The 21,461-nt window shown below is 45.4% G+C and overlaps 1 protein-coding gene across 1 annotated transcript in view; it reads right to left on the bottom strand.

Annotated features, from left to right (window-relative positions):
• Positions 1–19,486, bottom strand: part of LOC125944237 (fatty acid synthase-like) — a 92,281-nt gene extending 72,795 nt beyond the window's left edge. Inside the window, exons 1-2 of the mRNA XM_049664567.1 lie at positions 19,290–19,486; positions 18,930–19,068 (exon numbers count right to left, since the gene is read on the bottom strand). Of these exons, the coding sequence (XP_049520524.1) occupies positions 18,930–19,065 (136 nt within the window). The 5' untranslated portion in view covers positions 19,066–19,068; positions 19,290–19,486. The remainder of the gene's footprint in view (positions 1–18,929; positions 19,069–19,289) is intronic.
• Positions 19,487–21,461: the final 1,975 nt, after the last annotated feature.

The raw sequence follows: 21,461 nt of genomic DNA, 5'->3' as shown, positions 1-21,461 counted from the left end.
ACGCAAATTAGTCGTTGAACTTGGCCGTAAGAAGCCGTTCTCATTCGTGCTGCGGAAAAACAGTGCTGACGTCAAGTACAGGAGCTGGATCTTGTGTAGGCGCTTCTTCGAGTAGTGAACAACAGCCGCGAACATCCGAAACACTGTCAAAATAAGCCCCAACCATGCCTTCTGGAACGTGCCGTCTCTCTGTGCTAAAATTTGTTAGCAATAGGTTCGTGTGTCCATAGGTGTTCATTTACAATTCCTCGTGCGACCGAGATACCGTGAGTAAACAACAAAATGGTTATTTGGTCGGCAACTCCTTCGCAATGAAACGGTATGTCACAGGCCACCTAAACAAGGATACATGACCGAGGTGGGATTACGACGTCGTCTTCTGTTAGACGAAAGGAGTTGTGTTGCGGCGATAAGCAATGGACTAAAGCAGGGCTCTTATGCCGTCTGGGTTGTTAATTACGGCACCATATTCCCTTAGGAAATCTATTCTAATAAGCAAATCTCTACAGCACGCAGGAAGAACGATGAAAGCGGCCACGAAAGAAGAATATCCAATGTTAATTCTTGCAGTACATCTTCCAGTAGGCATGTGTAATCGACCACCTGCCGTTCTTATGTGAGGTCCCGTCAATGGCGTCTTTACTTTCTTCAGGTGGAGGGCGAGTTCCTGACTTATTATGGAGAAGGAAGCACCAATGTCGACTAACGTTGTCACTGGCTGCCCATCCACGAAAACATCAAGGTCGGCGCTCACAATTTCTTTGGGGTCGGTGGTTATCGGCTTCTCGGCGTTCTGCAGTGGGCGAGTTGGGGCTTTTTATTGTCTTGCGGAGGGCCTGCAACTTTACCTCCAGAGGCCGCCGCCTTCAGTTTCCTCGGTGGGGGCTGCGCGACCTTCGTCCTTGAAGGTCAGCAAAAGTACGTCCAGCAGGCATCTGGCGTGGAGGGGTTGGAGAGCGCGACCGACAGCCGAATTCGGTCCGATCATTGGGCACGGATTCGTTATTCGGGTGCGCTATGGGAGGTCCCTGAAAAGCAGCGTTGTCGCGGCACAGCATGGAGTCGCCATTTGCACGTCGACCATCAGACCACGGACGAAGAGGTCGAAATGATGTGTCACGATGCCAGCAATGGCGCGAAATATGGCCACCACCCCCGCAGTTATAAAGAGAGGGCGGTTATTCGCGGTGCGCCACGCGTCGGATCTCCGAAATTGTGGCCGTCTCGTAGGGTAGTTGAGCGGCGTGGACCAAGGCGCGGCGAATAACAGCTGGCGGTATGACTGCATCGGCATCACGGGTGCGCGCCTCAAAGTCTTCTCTTGCGGCGGCGACCAAGGAGCGGCAGTCGGAGGCTTGTGGTACCGTGTAACGGGTGTGGGATATCGGACAGCTGCGGCGTAACTCACGGGACGCTGGTGGTCTGGAAGATCGGCTGGCAGTAACGTCTGCCTGATTTCCTCGCGCATCACTTTGGTGATTGCCGATCACATTGGTGACCGCGATAGCGATAGGAAACCAGCGGATGAAGAACGGTCACCTGTTGTTGACTGGGAGACCAGCTGCATTGGGTGCTTGCGGTGGGCTGGTTTTCGCCATTGCCAGATGTGTGGAGCCCCTGGAAAGAGGTGGTTGAAGAGGGGAGAACTCTGGGGCAAGGCCTAGTAGTCGACGACTGAAGCGACGCACGGGTGTGGTAACTGGTGGCAATGCTTCCGGGCTAGATGAATGACTTCCAGATAGAGTCCGAAGCATCAGGCATGGTCAATACCCAGCACCTCCACCAGTGTCGCGGTACAACGCCAAGAGAAGACAGGGAGACCTTCTTCAAGAACAGCAGGACAACCTTGCTTGCTTGCTTGATCCTCATCCGTGGCGCTTACCCACTACGGGGGATTGGCCAAGAAGCCGGCGGTTAAAGGGAAGAGGAAGACGCAAAAAATCTACAAAAAGTAAATCAGGGTGAAGTATAGCGTTTATGATAATTTGGAAATAGATTTACAGGGAAGGGACAGTATTAAAATAATTGCAATTGTTTATAAACAGCAAAAAATGCTTGGTGGTATTAGAATAATTTCGAAATAACAATTAGCGATTTAATAAGTTATCGAACTATTTATTTCGAGAATTAACTGGGTAGTCTTTTTGTGTCACAGATATAGTCACAGAGAGCCACGCAGATGTTCCTGTGGCTAAAGCCCATTGAAGAAGCCCCGAAGGAGACGATATTTTGTGTAGTTACAGAAATACCCAATTTACGGAATGAAAATTCGAATTTCTTCCTCTGATACCTAAAGCGACGACAAAATAGTAGAAAGTGATTTTGGGTTCCTGGCAGGTAGGACACAGAGGGGACGGTACCAGACAAGACCTGTATAGGTAAAAATTTAATGGTGGGATTCGGCAGCGTAATTTTGTTATGGAGATTTCTACTTTGCGTGTGGGGCACCATTTATTTTCCCACGAAAAGGACAAATGAATAAATTCCGACGTTTGGTTTTACAGTTTCGTAGAATCTTGTAATAGGGAAAATTTTCTAAACCTAGCCGCAATGACATAAGCCGAACTAGGCATGGCAGACATAACTGGTCCATCAAGAGATATCCGCGCAAGTGTGTCAGCCATGTCATTTAAGAATATACCACGATGGCCTGGAACCCATACCAATCGTACCAGACTTAAGTTAGGAGGGGTGAACAATTTAAATGTATTGGCTACAGTAGTGTCTGCTGATGAAGTGAGCAATGTGCATACTGACAGTGAATCAGTCACTATAACCAACCTGTTCAAGCAAAACAGCACACAGACACGTCTTCTTCGTCGTCGAAAAAATCCAACTGACCCACTAAACGGAGTCCGTTAATGCCCCTATCGTCGTTGTCGTCTGCCTAGAGCACACGCGTCAATATGCTTTCAATTAGCACAGAAAACGCCGTGTTTGCCGAAACCACTCCTGACATGAAAGCATCAATGTCAACCTTGGAACTGTCAATGACGTATGAATGTACTGTTTCTAGGGCATTCAGGGAACGCAGTAGGATGCTTCCAGCTAGCCTTTGCCACGAGCCTTTTTCACCGTGGAAGCAGTTTATGTGCTTGCACGATGCTTGCACCGAAAAAGTCAGAGAGCCCATCATATTTCCTCTTCATTACGGCCTTCTCCAGAGACTCCTTGTTAATCCTTTTGAGAAGCGTAAGGGTCTCTGTTTTCACTTATCCTCGTCTCTCGCTCACCACCGTTAAGTTGTTACACAGAGCTCCTTTGAACTTTTTACTAAACGAGGCGTTCGAGAGGACAAGGAGCCCACGTAATTTGCCGGGCTGCATAATGCTGAGGTCATGGACTGCGACAAAACGGACAATTGGTCGCATACCCTTTTTAGTGGGGCCACGGCTTGTTTCTTATTTCTGTAGGTGATCTATTATTTCCCAAAGGTACCTTTCCTTCATAGCCGATGGCAATTCCATGACACCTTCTGGACAGTGGCGAGCAGATGGTTACGAGGCAATCGCGGCGGTAAGGCGAACTTGGATCGCTTCTTTCCGTTCGCGGACGCCAGCTGGAACGGATGCACCATCCGATAGGCCACACCTACCACTTCCAAGTTCATCTGTGCATGTGAGTTTGCTTAAAAAAAGACTCACAACCTAATGCTAGTAGGTTTCTGTCCGCAACACGGCACGATGAACGTGTTGGGGGTGTGGAGCGGTTCCGAAACGATTTCCAAAGCCTTGGGAGCATGCTAGCCTGAGCCAATCATGCGAATGTCAGACTTGTGACTTTCTCTGAAATGAGAATCTTCCAAATCAACTTCTAATGTCCCTCTAACGGCGCAGTGCTCCAAAAAACACGGTCACATTAAAGTGGGCCATCTAGACTTTGACGACCAACTTGAAAAAGGTACCATGATTTGCAAGTGTCGTACGCGATTTCATCAACACATACGTTCATACGGTCTATTGAAAATTAATACGCAACAACAAAGAGACATAGGAACCTTTATATATGCAAACTTGGCCCGGACAAGTGTATGAACGGGCCATCTGTGTGTTCAGCACCACAGGTTTGCTTTATAAAAAAGTAAGTCCCGAAACTTCCTGAAGGGGAATAATCGCGGTGCGAAACATTACGTAGCGGGGCCGTATTTGCGCGTTTATGAGCTAAACATTCTTCCTTCTATTCTTCTGTTAAATTAGTGTATCGCTGCCTATTACTGGCTTTTCTAGTGCATGGCGTATAAGCAGTGCTCGCCTTTTTTTGGTCGAGGCATGTTTGCAGTCCGAGAACAGAAGCAACTGTTGCGAGCGGCACTCGGTATCCAATCAGTGCACCAATAAACGCGTGCCTCAGCGCCAGGTGCGTGCCATAATGATGATGATGATGATGATTTATTGGCATCCCCTTTGAAATGGGGCACTTCCAAATTCTCACCTAGCCTGCTTGAGGTAATTAGGTATGCTATAGTGTATGCTTTTCATTCTAGTTTTTTTTGTATACATATCTTTATTGTCTTTCTATTCCTCAAAACTTATCTATCTACCTTGAACCACTACCTATGCCTGTAACGGATCCGATCGTATCAATCTCATCCCTGCCTTCCTTCCCACCAATACTCTACACGTCTCTTGCTTTTGTCGACGGCTCACCGGTTGATGCTTCCGTACACTTTAAATTAAAGCGCGTCTGGAAAGTATATACGATACCCTACGGGTGTCAATGAGGTTAATCCCCTCACATTCCAATAAAATGGGCTGAGTGGTCTCCGCATTTGTGAAGCTGCATACACATGCCTCATCTTCTTGCGAATATTTGTTCTGTTATGTTATGAGGCAACCAGCTGGAGCCTCAAATATCAAAGCACTGCCTTTTGTGGTATTGTACAGATTTTTTTCTTTCACTTTCTTCCTTATAATTCTTGTAAATCTCAATAGTCGTTTTTGCTTCCATTCGTGGCGTCCGATTCACTGTCTCTGTTTCCCTTTATTTTTCATTACTCCTGGTTGTCTAAACTCTCAGTTATCCTGTGCTTGGTTGCCAACTTTCTTGACCTCTTCCTCCATTCTGTCTCTACGCTTTTCAGGCAGAGATACTTGTGCGCTATAGCAGCCTATTTATTTTGATCCGTGTTCCTGAGTCTTCAAAACTAACTTTGCTCGGCGCCTCTGTCTTCAAAAGAGGCCCAAACCATGTCAACCTCCACTGCCTCATTTGTTGTCTTCAAGTGGCGTCCGAATGCCATCAGTACCACCGATCTTTGGTTAATTCCAACCCCAACAAGGTATCCGATTTAAATCACAGAATGACATTTGTGAACGTTAGCACTCACACCATCACTCCGTTCTTGATTTCACGCACCACCTCAAACTTATTGTGGCCCCACAGTGTTTTATGTTTCGTTATTGCTGCGTTCCACTTCCCCTTTATTTTCCGATTATCTTGGTTGTTGCTTGCGTAAGTATGTCTTTTGTTTATGAATCCGCCGAGGTTTTATATTGCTCGACTAACGGTTTGGCTTGCTGTTGAATTGACACAACGGAATTGCACATCCCTTCATTAAAGATAATTCCCGATTTCTCTGTGTTGAACTCAAGGCCTTTTTATCGGCCTTTTTATCGCTGCGTGAACACAGCACAGCTCACACCCATAACACACCCCACGACACGGCAATGGGAGGCAGCGCTGTCCAGCTCCGACTCGACGGACCAGCTCAACCTGGTCAAACGAGCGAGAAGGGCAGCTAAGGCCTCTGGACTCCTGGACTGAGGGGACCACCCACTGCAGAGCGGAGGAGCTTAAAGTTTATTCTCTCTCTCTCTCTCTCCCTCGCTGCGTGGACACACGTATTCGCAAGTGTCTATAAATCTCTTGCATTGTCCGTTTGTAGCCCAGTGTCGTTCGCATACATCAGTCAAGGAGCACTCGGCTGCACCATCTGTCCATTACGCTTGTAGGATAAATCAAACCCTAATTTGCTGTTGTCCTGTCATCTTTCTATGGCCTTAAGATAAGCTTGAACAACAATGAAGTCTGAGGGCATACTTGCTTCAGTTTTTGGTGAATTCTCATCACTTCATTGTATTCTGGCCTTCCCATACAATTTGTTCTCGCTTGTCTCAATATATCTCCCTCAGCTGCTCCACGAAATTGCCATCTACGCCTTCGTGCTTGAGAATATCCCATAACGATTCCCTTTCTACGTTGTCGTGGGCTCCCTTAATATCTAGAACTGCTATCTATGATAATATATTCTGAGCTACTCTAATCCCTATGCACTGAGTTTGTACACACATATGATCCTCTAAGCGTCAGCGTGGTCTGAACCCGTTCTGTAGTTCCCCCAGAACATAATGTTTCTCCACCCTATAGGACAGTTCTTGTTTCATGGCTTGCACTGTCATTCTCTATATGACCCGCGTTACTCTAAGACGCATGTACGAGCTCGTCGGATTCTTATCACATTTGCCTTTGTAGATGAGGTTCATCTTGCCTTCACGCCGTCCATCCGCAATTTTCTTCGTTTGAATCACTTGCTCTGTGGCATTGGTCTGCAGTGTCTTGTCAACCAAGGTATTTATAGCTGTATTGGGATTTCATCGGGCCCTGCGTCTGTGTTATTAGGGACATTTTCTTCTGCTTTCTTCCCGTAAAACCTTTCTGTGCTAAATTTTGGTCTCTCAGGCTTTTTTTTTTGTTACTCGATCTGTTTGAGTCTAAACAACGCTTTCTATTGTGTCGAAGTTCTTCCTAATAACGTCTCTGGTGTAGCACAACGCATCATCTCATTCGAAGATGTTGCCGTCTTCATGCCTTGTAGCCATTAGCGAGTTTTTAGTTGGAGCTCCGATTGCTCTTACAGAATTCCAGAATCTCTGTGGTGCGCCTTTGTACGTTTTCCGAATGTTGTGCACCCAACATTCACGTGTGCATTTAATTTTCTTTTGTACGGGCTCACTCGCCACATTTTTCTTTTCTCGGTTTTTGTTACATCTAAGGAGCACCTCGTCGTGTAATCCCAGCTTTCTGGCTTTTTGATGATCCCTAGACCCCTTCTTACCCCCTTCTATAGCTTGCTTTATTTCCTTGCTCCACCGCGTGTCTGGTTTCTTGGTTCCAATGCAACATTTCTTTTGCCGTGTAAGTCTGATCGCCTGCTTCATAACGCCTATCATTTCCTTATATTCCGAGACTGTTGTACGAAACGCCTTCATTTTCTTGTGTATGATCCTTGCGATCTCTGTTATTTGCGCTTATTCATTTTTAGAAATTCTGGTGCTATTCGTTTGTGTCTAGCGCTAGTATCACCCCCAAATTCGAATGCTAAACGTTTGTGATTTCTACCCAGGCTATTATTTCTATGGTCATCTATCATCAATTGGTCTAGTCATTCTCAGACCGTTTCTGAGACCAAGGCGTAGGCGATACATGAATGCCTGTTACCGCATTGGCCACGTCACCTATTCATTACCCTTATTCTCCCTGTTAACTACCACAAGGGTCCGTTCATAGCACAGATTCAGCACTACATAACCGTTGTAATCAGTATAGCCGTCTAAACCCTCTTCCATGTGCGCATTCATATCGCCTACTAATACTAACTGGCCCGATTTCTTGTATTGATTAATATCGCTTCTCACACAATAAATCTCAATTCCTTATTTTCTTGTCTGCTATAACTACCTGTCTAAGCCACGTCTTCTTGCCTTCCCATGTGCCGCTTATCGATTAAGGCGCCGCTACTGCATGCGGCGTTTTTAGCCAACTTCGGATTTGGTTGGGGGGGGTGCTGTGTCCGCTGGTCATTAAGGCACATCTCCTTAATGTGCTTAATGCCCAGCGGACACATCACCCCCAAATTATCGTACGATCACGTGACTCACACTAAATGGACCCTTACGGCATAGATAGCACATATTGACTATTTTAAATCTGCTCAGTTAGCTAGCTAATCACTGCACACTGCTGACAAAACCAAGAAATTGTTTGATTTCAACTTTGAGGCATTATTTACTACAAGATCTATTCTCATTATTTTTGAGTATTACAGACAATATTAGGTCGAGTTAAATATTGTAGCAATAGTTTGCCGGATTTATAATGGGCAAATTCATGTTACAGTTCGAACCTAAAAATCTACTATCGCCGTGTGTGACCTTGATGAAAGATCACCATATACGTATTGCTTCACAATAAAAGATTGTCGTTTATAGTAAGCGTGATTACTGTGAAATTTTTGCAGTGGTGTCATGCATGTCTATTTGGTCTTTTGGTTTCTTAGGAAATAAAGTCAAGCACCCTTCCTCTTCCTTTGCCAGTTAATTGTTTGCAATTCTTTGATTTACTTTCCGTTCTCTGGAATTCGATCACATTGTAGAAATAAAAAGGCCAGAATTAACTCTGCTCTGCAACTGATTTTACTGAGGAAAATATATTACCGTATAAACTGGAATTATGGGTCGAGATTTTTCCCCAAGAAAGAGGATGCAGCTAAAGTTTACCCTCGTCTTATATAGCGGTCTTTTGGCACATTGTGAGTCGTCGTCCGGCCAAGTCCAGGTCAGAGGTTGACGTATGTTCCTAGCTGACGAATAGTCCAGGTCATAAGGTGCAATAAGATAAGAGACAGGTGCACACTGAATGTGCATGACAATCAGAAAATATCACGTGTACGCAACACGCAGCCTTTGGCTATCTTTGTCACCGGCTGCTATAAAAGCCCCAGCAGAAATTTCTGGAACGTATAGCGAGTTTCCCTGGCGTCAATTATCTTGTCTCCCTGTCGACGAACGACAAGGGCATAGATGTCGCAATATAAACGTTCAGCTCGCTGTTCGTTTGAAGCAGAGACGCGGATGCACCGCTATTTACGAACGCTTTCGCAAACGTGGTCTGCCAGCTAATATAGAAGGAGGAAACATAACAAAGAAATGTAATTTCTACCAATCATTAAAAACTGCTTTATTTCACGACGTTGCAACATAAGCCAACAACGGCTGGCAGAGCCGTGACTTGTTTTTCTACATGAGGAGTATGAGAGACATCTAGCTAACTTGTCTGCGTTTCGAAAACGACACCGCAATTATTTTTCTGCTGGATACTTTCTGGATACATCTGCTCTCCCTAGGCGCAGCATTTCGCTCAATGGAGCCCACTCATTCCTATCAAGTATTTAATTTGGTAACGCGGCGTCGTATTTTATGTCGGCCTGCCAAGCTGATATTTAGGAGACGTTAAAGAAAAACAGACTGTGGAATGATTTTGTTATATTCTTGAACTAGTTTAATGACCTAGTGTTTCACGCTAGGTCAGATGGACAGTTGTACACTCTCACAAATATAGATGTTTTGACACTGGTCTCCACTGCCATTTTTTTATTGTAAGCAGATTGCGCGACAGACTGTGACTATGTCAAGCCGTGCTGCGTGACGCTGAGTGGCTTTGTATGGCACACGGCGTCACTGTGTGTGGCTTTGTGGAACTTTGACACTCGACAGAGAAGCGCTCACACATATAATATACAGGCTCAGGCACTTCTTTCCTCAGCTTTTTTTTCTGTTTACCCTATTTCTATTTTATCTCTTTTACCCTTCCCACAGCATAGGGTAGCTATACGAGATATTCTTGGTTAACCTTCCAGTCTTTTCTATCCTTTGATCTCTTTCAGACCGTGTAATCGAACTTGTTCCGTCGCCGCATATGGTATTACTAGATAGTTTTAGAATTGTGTTTCTCGCCTTACCTAAGGTAAACGGAAGCACCTGCGTGGGATGTTACGGCGCCTGTTCCTTCAAAACGCTTAGTGCACCGTAGGGAAACGCAATGTAAGCAGGTCGTTGAAAGAGAAGGCATCAACTTGGGGATCGTGCCAAACATGTCAAGACAATGCATTAGCAACCTTCATGCCATTTCTATGGCGACGCGTCTGGTTAGGCCTCCGGACGCCGGAATCGCTCGAACGACTGATAAAATTGGATGCACTATGCGCTCATAACTAGCGTTTCATGACAGCTTAGAGTAAACCAAATCTCATTTTAACAGTTACTGGCAATCAACGACAGCGTGAGCGCAGCCATTACGACAATTCGCGCTAAAGCCGGAGCCCTGTATGCCGCCATGCTCTACGACGCTACTTCTTAACGACGCTATTTCTTAACGGACGTACTATTACGTACGTTAGACGCACCCGCGTGCGGCGCCAGGGCTGGACGGGCTCACCGCCAAGTTTGCGCGAAATTTATATAATTTGCATCCCCACTTTTTTATACTCATCTTGAACGCAGCCCTCTGATTGGGCCACTTTTCCTGTGTTTGGAAGGTAGGTCGTGTCATCTTAATTCCAAAGCCCTGCCATGCCCCTCACATACCTTCCGCTTATCGACCCATTGTCATGAGCAAGGTTTTGGAATGCTTACTAAATTCCAGACTTTATTATTTCTTAATTTCCTGTAACCTCCTACACGCACACCAATTCGGCTTTACCCATGTGTGGAGCGCCCCTCTGGCCCTGCACGCCCTGAAGCAGCGGCTGTGCGCGCTAAAAGCGACGAAGACTCCGGCAGTCTTAATCTTTTGAGACTTCACCGGAGCATTTGATAGCGCGTGGCATGACGCGTGTCTCTTCTTCCGACGCCAACACCAATGCCCCGCGAACCTCTACCACCGGCTGAAGTTATTCCTGACTGGTCAAGGGTGGTGTCTCGCGCGAATGCGGGGGAAGTGTCGGCCCGTCTGTCCATTGGCAGTCCGCAGGGCTCGCCGATTAGCCCCCTGCTTTGGAATCTGGTAATTTACTCCCTGCTCGACCTCCACCTCCCGCAGGGCGTACACATTCAGGCGTATGCGGATGACACTATCGTACTCCTTTCCGGGTCGTCGCGCGTGCAACTGTAGGCTCTGGCAGAATCTGTGCTCACCTTGGTTTGCAGTTGGGGCCGACAAAACAAGGTCAAAATCAGTCAACAAAAGTCATTTTTCGTCTTCGTCAACAATAGGCACATTGGTACATCCAAGCGCCGTCCGTCTATTAGGTTAGACGGCGCCTTCCTCAAACACAAGGACCACAATAAACTCTTCGGTGTGGTCTTTGATGACAAACTAAATTTCCATGCCCATGCTGATAATCTCAAGACTAAATCCGAGGTATTGGTCGCGCGATTGATCAATTTCATTCGCCTGCATCTCACGCTACATACCGTGATTATACGGCGCTTATACAGGCAGCTTCTGTTTCCTGCGGTTGCATACGCGTCCCCCGTCTGGTGGCCCGCTTTCCCAAAGTCGCACCTCACCACCCGAGTGCTGTCAGTGCGGCGCTCGATTCTGGTGGCGTTGACGGGCGCTTATCACACCACCAGAGCCTCGGCGCTGCACATACTGGCAAACTGTCCGCCACTTACTGTGGAGCTGGACAGGCTCGATGCGGAGATTTCACTGTTTATCCTCCGCCAAGTCACCCATTATGGCCAGGGCACTTTATATCCGAGCGCCGTTGAACGCCCGTTCAATCTCACTCGGATGGACGCGTGAGATTTGCCGTTTTCCGTTCGACCACCTGACCCCTTCTCAGGCCGCTTATATTTCGCGTGCCCCGGACTATCATATCTACACCGACGACATCTTTAACGAGCACCTCGGCGGGCGCGGCGTACGTTGCGTTTGACCCAAACCGTCGTCTAATCACCACTGTGCGCAAGTTTCGCGTGGAGAATGCGACTAGCGCGTACAGTGATGAGTCTGTTGCCTTCGCCGATGCGCTCGCGTTTGTAGATTCCCTGCGTGCCAATGCCGGTGTACAGTGCCGTCCACTACTGTGTAGAGCGCGCGAGCACGACACCTGGCGGCAGTTTCTGAGTCCGACATAGTGTGCCCAGGAGCATGCGTGGCCTAATAAACATCGAAAACTACTTAAGACGAGTGGCCACGTTGAAAAACGCCATTTCTTACCCAAATCTGCAATCGGCTTGAGGGCACTTGCCGCACCGCATTTGCCACAGTATGATTATGAATGAAACGTATGGGCTGATAACGCGAGCCGGTCTTTCGCAACAAATCAAGCGCGCTCACGTACTGTTCGAGATAAAGGCGCTCAGGAACATCACTTCTGGTTAAATGCCACACGCGCCAGTTTGCATGCTTATCAGCTCGCGCATGCTTTTGGGCACGCTATTTCGCACCCAGAAACCGCCGCCAGGTGTTGCCCCGCCTAGCAAAGACGGCCGTTCGCGCGCTCTACGCAGCAATCGACGGCAATGTACGTATACATACAGTGATTGCCGTTCGCTGTTAACAGCACTGTCTCACCAAAGCGTTAGGGACGCGCGCGTGTAGTATTTTAAGAAAGCGTTCCGACTGCAGGCCCTTAGGGGGCATCAGATCTTCCTTTATCACGTCCCAGACCATCGGGGCGTGGTGGGGAATGGGCTTGCAGACTCGGCTGCGTCTTCCGCGGTAACCGCCGGCCTGACTCGACATGGCCTTTTGGCATTGTTGCTGGCAGCGCGAGGGCACTAACACGAGTTTGTATAACTGGGTGCGAAGTGTTTATGATACTCCGCGCTGGTTCCCCCCTAACCGACTCTTGACACGCCTATTTACGCGGCACGGCCACTTTCAATTTTACTTACACAGATTTATTCTGAGTGCTGCTTCCTTATGCGCGTGCGGTGTAATTGGCACCGACGACACACAATATTTTACTTCGTGTCCACGCGCCGCACGCATCGTGTCTTAATTGCACGCCTCTGTCCGCACCGCATCCCTATCGCCCGACGCCCATCCGGCTCTTTAACATCTAAAAAGTCACGGGCCCGGCTCCTGCAACTCTTGCACGTTATGATTTTTCCGTCTCTTCGTCTCCCTCTCCTACCTGTTTCGTTATCCCTGATGCCAACTAACGCCTCTCGCCTAACTCATTTTCCCTGCTTCACATTACTTTTGCATGTTTGTTTCATGCCATCTGCACTGTTTAAGCCAACTATATATGGTGGGGCTTCGCCGTGATCGATGGCGCTAACTGCATGCTTCATCCCCATTGTCTTCCTGTTCTTTTTTTATCCTCTGCCTTCTTTTCCTTTTCTCGTTACCTTCCACAGTACTTCACATGCTTTCTGCTGCCTTTTGTAATAGTTTTCTCGTCTTAACGCCATGTATAAGCCACTCATGCAGTAACTATCCAGGATGACAATTACCCGGGCAGCTCCTGTATTGCCCTCCTCCTCGCAAGCAGGGCACCGTCAAAACATCTGGCCAGCCGGAACCTTGAGGTTGCTGATATGCACACGGCTTCTTTTTGGAGCATCTTGTTGTAGCTCATAATGACATAAATTGGCAGGCACGATAACTTTGCATCACTGCCGAAGCTCCTTTCAACTTAATAGCTCAGGAGCTTAGTGTAATATACTTGTTCTGATTCTTCCGTTCAAATCTGTTCTGATTCTTCCGTTCTGTGCTGTAGAGTGTAGTGAATGTCGTCGCATGTATCATTTAGGAAAGTGTGCAGCAATCATAGAAAAGTCTTTCAAGTGAAAAAATGCTACACAGAAGGAAACTTGGCGGTGTGCGCTCTGTCGTAGTCCGGGATCAGCTTCAGTCGAAAGTAACAACCAAGATGGTTCAGATATGAAAGCAAAGTAGCAACCAAGATGGTTCAGATATGAAAGCAATTCTTCTTTCCATTAATAACAAGCTTGAAAGTCTTCCGATTTTGACAGAAAAGGTTCAAAAGATGGAGCACAGTCTACAGTTCATGTCAAACAAATTTGACGATCTTGAAAAAACTATCAATCGCCAGGACAACGAAATTAAAGAGCTAAGAAAGAAGGTTGCAGAACTAGAGGCAAGAGCGGCTACTCGCGCAACCGGACAAAGTGATCTTGAGCGACAGACAAATGAACAATACAGAAGCAGAAGGCTGAACTTGGAAATTCATGGGGTCCGTGATTGCATCCCTAAATACAGTCGCTGACAAACTTAAGGTTACCCATGTGGTCGAATCGGACGTGGTATCTGTTCATAGGCTACCAGCAAGACCACAAACAATACCAGGAATAATTGTTGGCTTTGTTCAGCAACAAACAAGGGATGCTTGGTTAACAAACAAAAGTAACTTGAAACAGTCCGACCCAATTGTTTTCATTCAAGAAATCTGACGCAGCACCACCGGGAACTGCTCCGAGCATCAAAGAAAACGGCTAAGGATAAAGGCTACGAATACGTCTGGTACAGCCACGGTAAAGTTCTGGTCCGGAAAACGAAAGGAGCACCTGCTGTTCACATTAGGAGCTATGCTGACCTTAACCTACTGTAGACAATTTAATCCCCGTTATGTCACTTTGCAAAATGACTTAGATGACCCATCACCGCAATTATCTGCCAAATGACCTGAACGATATTGTACGTCAGCTACCTTCTAATTCATGTAGATGTGTGCACCTAAATGCGAGGTCGATTAGAAATAAGGTATCGTGCCTAGAAGAGTTTTTCACTGAATTTTCATTCCAATACTCCGCCATAATGCTGACTGAAATTTGGAGCACTAATGAATGCGACGTCTTTAGGCTGTCCAATTACAGGACATTTTATATAAATCGCATGCACGGTCGTGGCTTTGTTAGTTTGCGAAAACATTGAATGTCAGCTGTTGGATTACTTTACCCAGACAACCCCTGATTATGAAATGCTTTGTGTACGTGCGAACAATAACGTGTTTTCAGTTTGTTATCGACCACCAAATGGCGATATTGCAACGTTTCTTGGTTTTTATGATCAACTCGTGTCATTTATTACAGAAAATAAATATACATTAATTGCTGGGGGAGACTTCAATGTTGACGTGAGTTCTACAAGCTCTGTTAGCCGTGACTTTAACGCTATCGTACTGTCTAATGGTTTCATAAACACAATTAACATACCCACGAGAGTGGCACTTGAATGCGAGTCAGTCCTAGATCCTTTTATTACAAATTTGTCAGAGAAAATATTAGGTCAGGCGTTTTGTCGTCTCATCAGTGACCATCTTCCCATATTTTTATGAGCAAAGACGGCCTTGTGTCAGAGCTGTTGACACAAGGTACAGCAAAGTTTCGAATAATTAGTTTCAGTTAATTACAGATGTGGCGCTCAGTGCATTTCGTAACAGTCTATTGGAGGCAGATTGGAGCGATGTAAGAAAATTTGTAGACGCAAACAATGCTTACGACAAACTTATTGCAATTTTCAAGCGATTGTATCATTTGAAGTTTCCGCTAAAAGAGCGCAGATTAAATCGTAAGACACGAAAACCATGGATAACGCCTGAGATGCGTCATCAAATGAAAACAAGAGATAAACTTTACCAAACATTCCTACATACTCGTTTACCGGAGGACTGGCTGGCCTTCAAGTGTTATCGCAACAAACTTAGAAAACGCTTGCGATCGCGAGAACTCGCTATCAATCCACATATCTTGAAGTTTCTGGCAATCGTTCTGACGTACTGTGGTCTAGGTTAAACACACTTCTTCAGCGCGGCCACTTTACCGCCCTTGTTTCAAAACTGGAGGTAAACGGTAAAGATATGGATGGATCAGAATTGGCTGACGCATTTAATAATTTTTTCACTGATATGATAACGACCGGAAATCCGGCAGATGCGTGCGAATACGTAAGTGTTCATAACGCTCAATCACTGTACTTGCCTCCTGTCACAACCCACGAAGTCTTACCAACAATAAAAAGCATAAAAAATAGCGCCAGTTGTGATACTGACAGAATTCAAATACGTCCTGTCAAAGACGTGTCTGATGTTATCGCGGCGATTTTAGCAGATATCTTTAACATTTGTTTAACAAACTCTGTTTTTCCTTTAAATATGCAAATAGCAAAAGTGACCGTGCTTTATAAAAAGGTGACCGAAATAACTTTGGCAATTATAGACCGGTGTCTATCTTGCCTGTGTTCTCAAAGGCCTTCGAAAAAATTCTGCACACTCGATTATCAAGTTTCATTGATAAATATAATTTATTTACACCTAATAAATTTGGTTTTCGGGAAAATAAATCAGTTGAACTGGCGCTGCTAGAGCAAAAAGAGCATATTCTTAGACAATTTAAAACAAGGCGCTCGTTCTTGGTATTTTTATAGATTTTTCAAAGGCCTTCGATTTAGTAAACCATAAAATATTGTTAAATAAATTGCATTGCTATGGCATTCGTGGACACGCCTTAGCGCTTATTGAATCTTATTTGTCAAACAGACAGCAGGTCGTTCAGATAAGCGACTCTATTTCCGGAGTGAAACCTTTGTTTTGTGGAGTGCCACAGGGCAGTATTCTAGGCCCACTATTATTTAACATCTATCTTAATGACATTGTAAATATTATTTGCGAGGCCAAATATATAATATATGCTGATGTTACCAGCATACTTTATTCAGGACATGATATTCACGAGCTTATAAGAACTTGTAATCACACAATGAAAATGCTAGAGAGATGGTCAGCAGCAAATGCTATGCGTATTAGCGAAAATAAAACAAAAGCTGTTATATTCCGACCAAAAAAGTAAATTATTCCACCTCATCAAGACATAGTACTGGGTACTCAGACTATTGAAATGGTTCACCATTTTAAATGTCTGGGCATATCTTTTTCCGCCAATATGTCCTGGGATTGCCACGTAAGACATGTCCTGCCAAAATTAGCTCAGGTGACAGGTGTAATTGGTTGGCTTCGAAACTTCCAAAATGAATCAAGCTTCTGCTCTATCATTCGCTCTTTAGCTCTCGTTTAAATTATTGCCAACTAGTATGGGGTACAACGACGGTCACTAATCTTAATCAAATATACTTAGTTCAGAAAAAATGTATTAGGCATATTTTCAGTGCGCATTTTGCGGCATCTACTAATGCTTTATTCTGCAGTTCAGGAATAGTCAAAGTACACCAGACATACAATTATACGTTAAGCAGGAAATTCAAATTAGAAACTCGTAAGAACATAACAAATTTGCGCGTTTTGGCCAACTTAGGAATTAGGCATTTAAATTATCCCACGCGTCATGGAGAAAATTGGGAGGTAGACACAGCACGATTAAACTCCGGAAAAGAGCGCTTGTCTTACACTCTTCCCTTTCTTCTGAATCACTATGACCTTAACAATTTTGACTTGTTTAATTGTTCATATCTGGATATCCGCAAGTTATATGCGGTGATGTATAGCTCTGAAATTTCTACTTAATACCTGTTTCATTACAAACCTTGTCTCATTTTTCATAACCATAATCGTATCGAATTGGCTCATCTGCTTGTATGTAACTGTTTGTAACAAATTGTATTTTCAGCGTATGTAAGCTAGATATTTGTATTTTGATCGCATTTCAGACATTCATTTTCTCTAAGAAACTGTTTTGTATTTATTTTTATGACGATTGCTTAAACTTTTCTCTATTAACATTATTTACATTTTCATACCTTAGTGTGTGCCCTATTTTACTTCGCTGTCTGTAAAGTGTCAATTTTTCTTTCATTTATTTTACGGTAGTGCTGATACCGCTCCGAAATTTTTCTATGGGGCTGTGACCTAGTCAAGCTGTTCTGACAAACAGCTTTTTGTCACAGTCCTTCTTTCTGTATCTTCTACAGAGTGAAAATAAACTTGATTGATTGATTGAAATCACGGACTCCGTATCTAAGCCAGTTCATTTTGCGTCAGCCAACAGGCTTTGCCCCCGTCTTTATTTTTAGTTGGTTTTTCTTTTTAAATTTCCCTTGAGTTGCTATAGCAACTCCTATTCATTTATTTTATTATTGGACTTATGCCCGTTATACCATGCGGTGGTGCGGGCTTCCCCCAATTTAGTTTTTTCGTTTCTTTTTCTACTCGGGAGACAAAAGAAAAGCAATAAGCAAGAGCACCAAACAACGTACGTTAGTATAGCTTACGTCTACCTTGGGAACCGAATACCGTTCGGAGCATGGACAGTGAGGACAAGGCAATTTTTTTACGTACATCATGCGTTTACGTTTGGTTTTAAACGCTGGTATAAAACTCTCTGTGATCATCATCAGCTTATTCTTTATGTCCATTGCAGCATGAAGGCCTCTCCCAGCCATCTGAACCTATGGAATACTCCTATGTTGCGCTAGGTGATACCAACATGCGCCTGAATATTTCCTAATTTCACCATTCCCACCTAATTTTCGGCCGTCCTCGACTGCACTTCCCTACCCTTGGCACCCCTTCTGTAACACTAGTGGTCCACCGGTTATCTCCTCCACGCATTACAAGGCTTGCCCATCTTCATTTTGATCTCAATATCAACTAGGCTATCGCCTATCTGCGTTTGCTCTCTGATCAACACGAATCTCTTCCTGTTTGCTAGCGCTACGCCTAACATTTTTTGTTCCATCTCTGCTGGTGCGGTCCTTAACTTGCTGTCGGGATATTCTGCTAACCACCAAGTTTCTGTCCCGTATGTGAGCGCCGCTAGAATGCAATTATTATACAGTTCTCCGTTGAACGATAGTAGTAAGCTCCCAGTCTCCCTATGGTCTTATGCAAATGGAAATAAATAACAAATAGGACCTTGCGGCGATGGTGCAGTGGTTATGGCGTTACACCGCTAACCTCGAGGGCGTGGGCAAGGTTGCGACCTCGGCGGCCTTATTTCTATGGCGGCAAAATGCAAAAACGCCGGAGTAGTGATATTCAGGTACACGTTAAAGTACTCCAGATGGTCAAAATTCTTCCAGAGTCCCCTACTATGGCCATCATCGTAATCATAATGTAGTATTGGCACGTCACGCCCCAGAATATATTCTTCTAGCAAGGAAGAAGTATGGCGAAAATGTCGCGCTAGAACTCGGGGCAGTTTTTCACGAAAGCACTAGCCCTTGGTTCAACATGCTTATGCGGTAAATGGTAACGACTATGAGGGCTCCAAACAAGGCATATATACCTCGAGGCCAACGAGCGTCATCTTCTGTGACGAAGTCAGTACCCGCATACAACTTCTCCTTAAATTCAACGAGATGGTCAGCTTGCGGGAAGTAGGCCGAGAAGCCAGTGATGACAATGTCGTCTTCCTCCATCATCTTCTGAAAACCACAAAGAAGGGGAATAGGCAGTCATCAAACAAGTCATTGCGGACTAACACAGACTTACCTAACTTTGGGACCTAGAGGAAGTATTCTGCATGTGTAAAAATGAAAGCTGGTAATAATAACGGTATACCACTAATCATCGGGTTGGTATTTGATGGTATAATCAATTATAAAAGCACAAATTCTATCTCTCACGTGATAAGAAATATACGCACCACTAGCAGAAAACACGCTGTTCCACCAAGTGTAGCTACCAACGAGCTCTAAGACTCAGCTTAACATCGCGACATCTATAAAAATATGACATGAACCCTGCTTGCCGGCAGGGTCGGTGAGGGATGTACAGTCGCTCGGCGCCGGAAGCAGACAAGCTGCATTCGCCAGGCGTCTCCACTGTGAACCTTTGTGTCAGCATCGGGGTGAAAGCTCTCCTGCACAACTGCGAGCTGACACTATGTGTCAAACTTGCGAGCCTCTATAATTTACTCCGTGTTTTTCAAGCTGGTCCTGACACAGCTGAATTTTTGTCAGTCAATACCGTTGCAAAACCATTATAATAGTACTAATGCAACGACCCTCGCGCGGGAAAATGGTCTGTGCATTAGGAGACCATTTTCTAATATTGCACGGACATGTTTAGCATGCGAGTAGGGTTTAGAAATTCCCGTTTTTTATGTTTTTGTTTCTTTTTCTTGTTTTAGCACGGGATTATGTGTCAAGGGGAGAAGGTCAGTCAAAGCTAATTTTACGGAGAGCTCAGACGGCGATCGGCGCGCAGCTGCACGGGCGAAGTCGTCACCACGTGTCATCTTGTTACCATAGCAACATGTAACCTTCCCTATTTGTGTTCGTTCTGCGTGCCATTACGCCGAAAACGAGACGGGCGAATAGCAGAGGAGAGGGAAGCTGACAATTTCTGACAAGTGCGGCAAGATTTTCGTGCCCTGTTTGTTTGTCACTTTGGAAAACTTCATAGTGCCAATAAACAAAAAAAATGTACACCGATATTTCGGAAATTAAAAACTGGAAACGCTGAACCCTACCGGCAATACGAACGACTACCACGATTAAAGCATGCTAAAATACACACCCCGTCAAGAGAAAATTTGCTTTTCAGGCGAGCAAAATTGTATCTCGACATGTAAAGCAAAAACTCGAAACCTTTAAATTGCTTTCTTTCGAAGGTGGAAGGACATGAATCATTAGCGGAGAAAATAAACCGAACGGCAGAGTTATCCGCTTACCTAGCGTGGCAAAATTGCGACCGAAGGCATCGCTTTGTATGTCTGATTTATTGACGCGTTCTTCCATTCGCAATGACGTATGAACAGAACATGTGATGTCAGACACGTAGTAACGGTTTACTCAAGGTCGAACTTTAAAATCCTGGGCTCTTTTTCTTCCATTCAAAATTAAAAAAAACCGACCTGTTCTTGTCTTTTCTTTTTTACTGCTACACCAGATAAATTATCGAAACTGGGTTTTCCTGTTTCGTCCGTACATCCATTCCTTTATGATGATGGCCACCCTTGTCGTTATCGACGTTATTTTCTAGTAGTCGGGCTGCTTCCTCATGTTCAGCTTTATGTTTTCGTAGGCATATGAACTGGATAGCTCGCCGTGAATCTTGACGTACCAGGGCTCCCAGCACAAGCGCCCGTGCCTTAGCGATAATGAAGGCAGGATATGTGTCACAAAAGAGCGCGTAATCCAAGCGCGCGCCGCGTGTCACGCAAGCCAGCGAAAGAACACGCCGGCCCCGCGGCAACTTCAACAGAAGGGGAGAGCGCATACGCCTCAAGCAACAACGCTAACGGCGCCGAAAACGTCTGGAAGAGACTCGACGAAGCGACGTTACCCAGAGAGGGAGAGAGAGAGAGAGAGGACACGCGCGCGCCGAGACACCTTCTCACCCGGCGAGTCGAGAGAGAGATAACTACAGCGCGCCAACAGCATGAGTCATCATCACCCCCCCCCCCCTCAGCACTCCGACAGCGGCGATCGAAGGTACGAGAAAAGAGTAGAAGCTTCCCAAGCTTTGGCCATGCTACGAGATCACGACGCCGATAAGAATGTTCGAGAACGCCTGTGGAAGCTACATAACCGCCGTGTGAGAATCGTTTAAGGGAATTCAGGAATTCAGGAGTTTAGAGAGTTCAGTCCGCACCTGTGAAGTGATGTAACGTGAAGACCGAGCGACTGCGGAAGAAGGGGATTCCCCGGCAAGCTAGTCGACGAGTTCATCGAGCGTCTGCATTTCCGAAAGAAGTTCTGTCTTCGAGATTTGCTCGAGCTACGCCGAGATCATTCGACTCCAAGACCAACCAACACGGTGAATACGATTGGACACTTGTGTTCCTTTTCATTTTGTACTTTACGTGTTGGAC

This window comes from Dermacentor silvarum, chromosome 3 (assembly GCF_013339745.2).
Source record: "Dermacentor silvarum isolate Dsil-2018 chromosome 3, BIME_Dsil_1.4, whole genome shotgun sequence".
Taxonomy (NCBI): domain Eukaryota; kingdom Metazoa; phylum Arthropoda; class Arachnida; order Ixodida; family Ixodidae; genus Dermacentor; species Dermacentor silvarum.
This window is presented reverse-complemented; position numbering and strand designations above follow the sequence as displayed.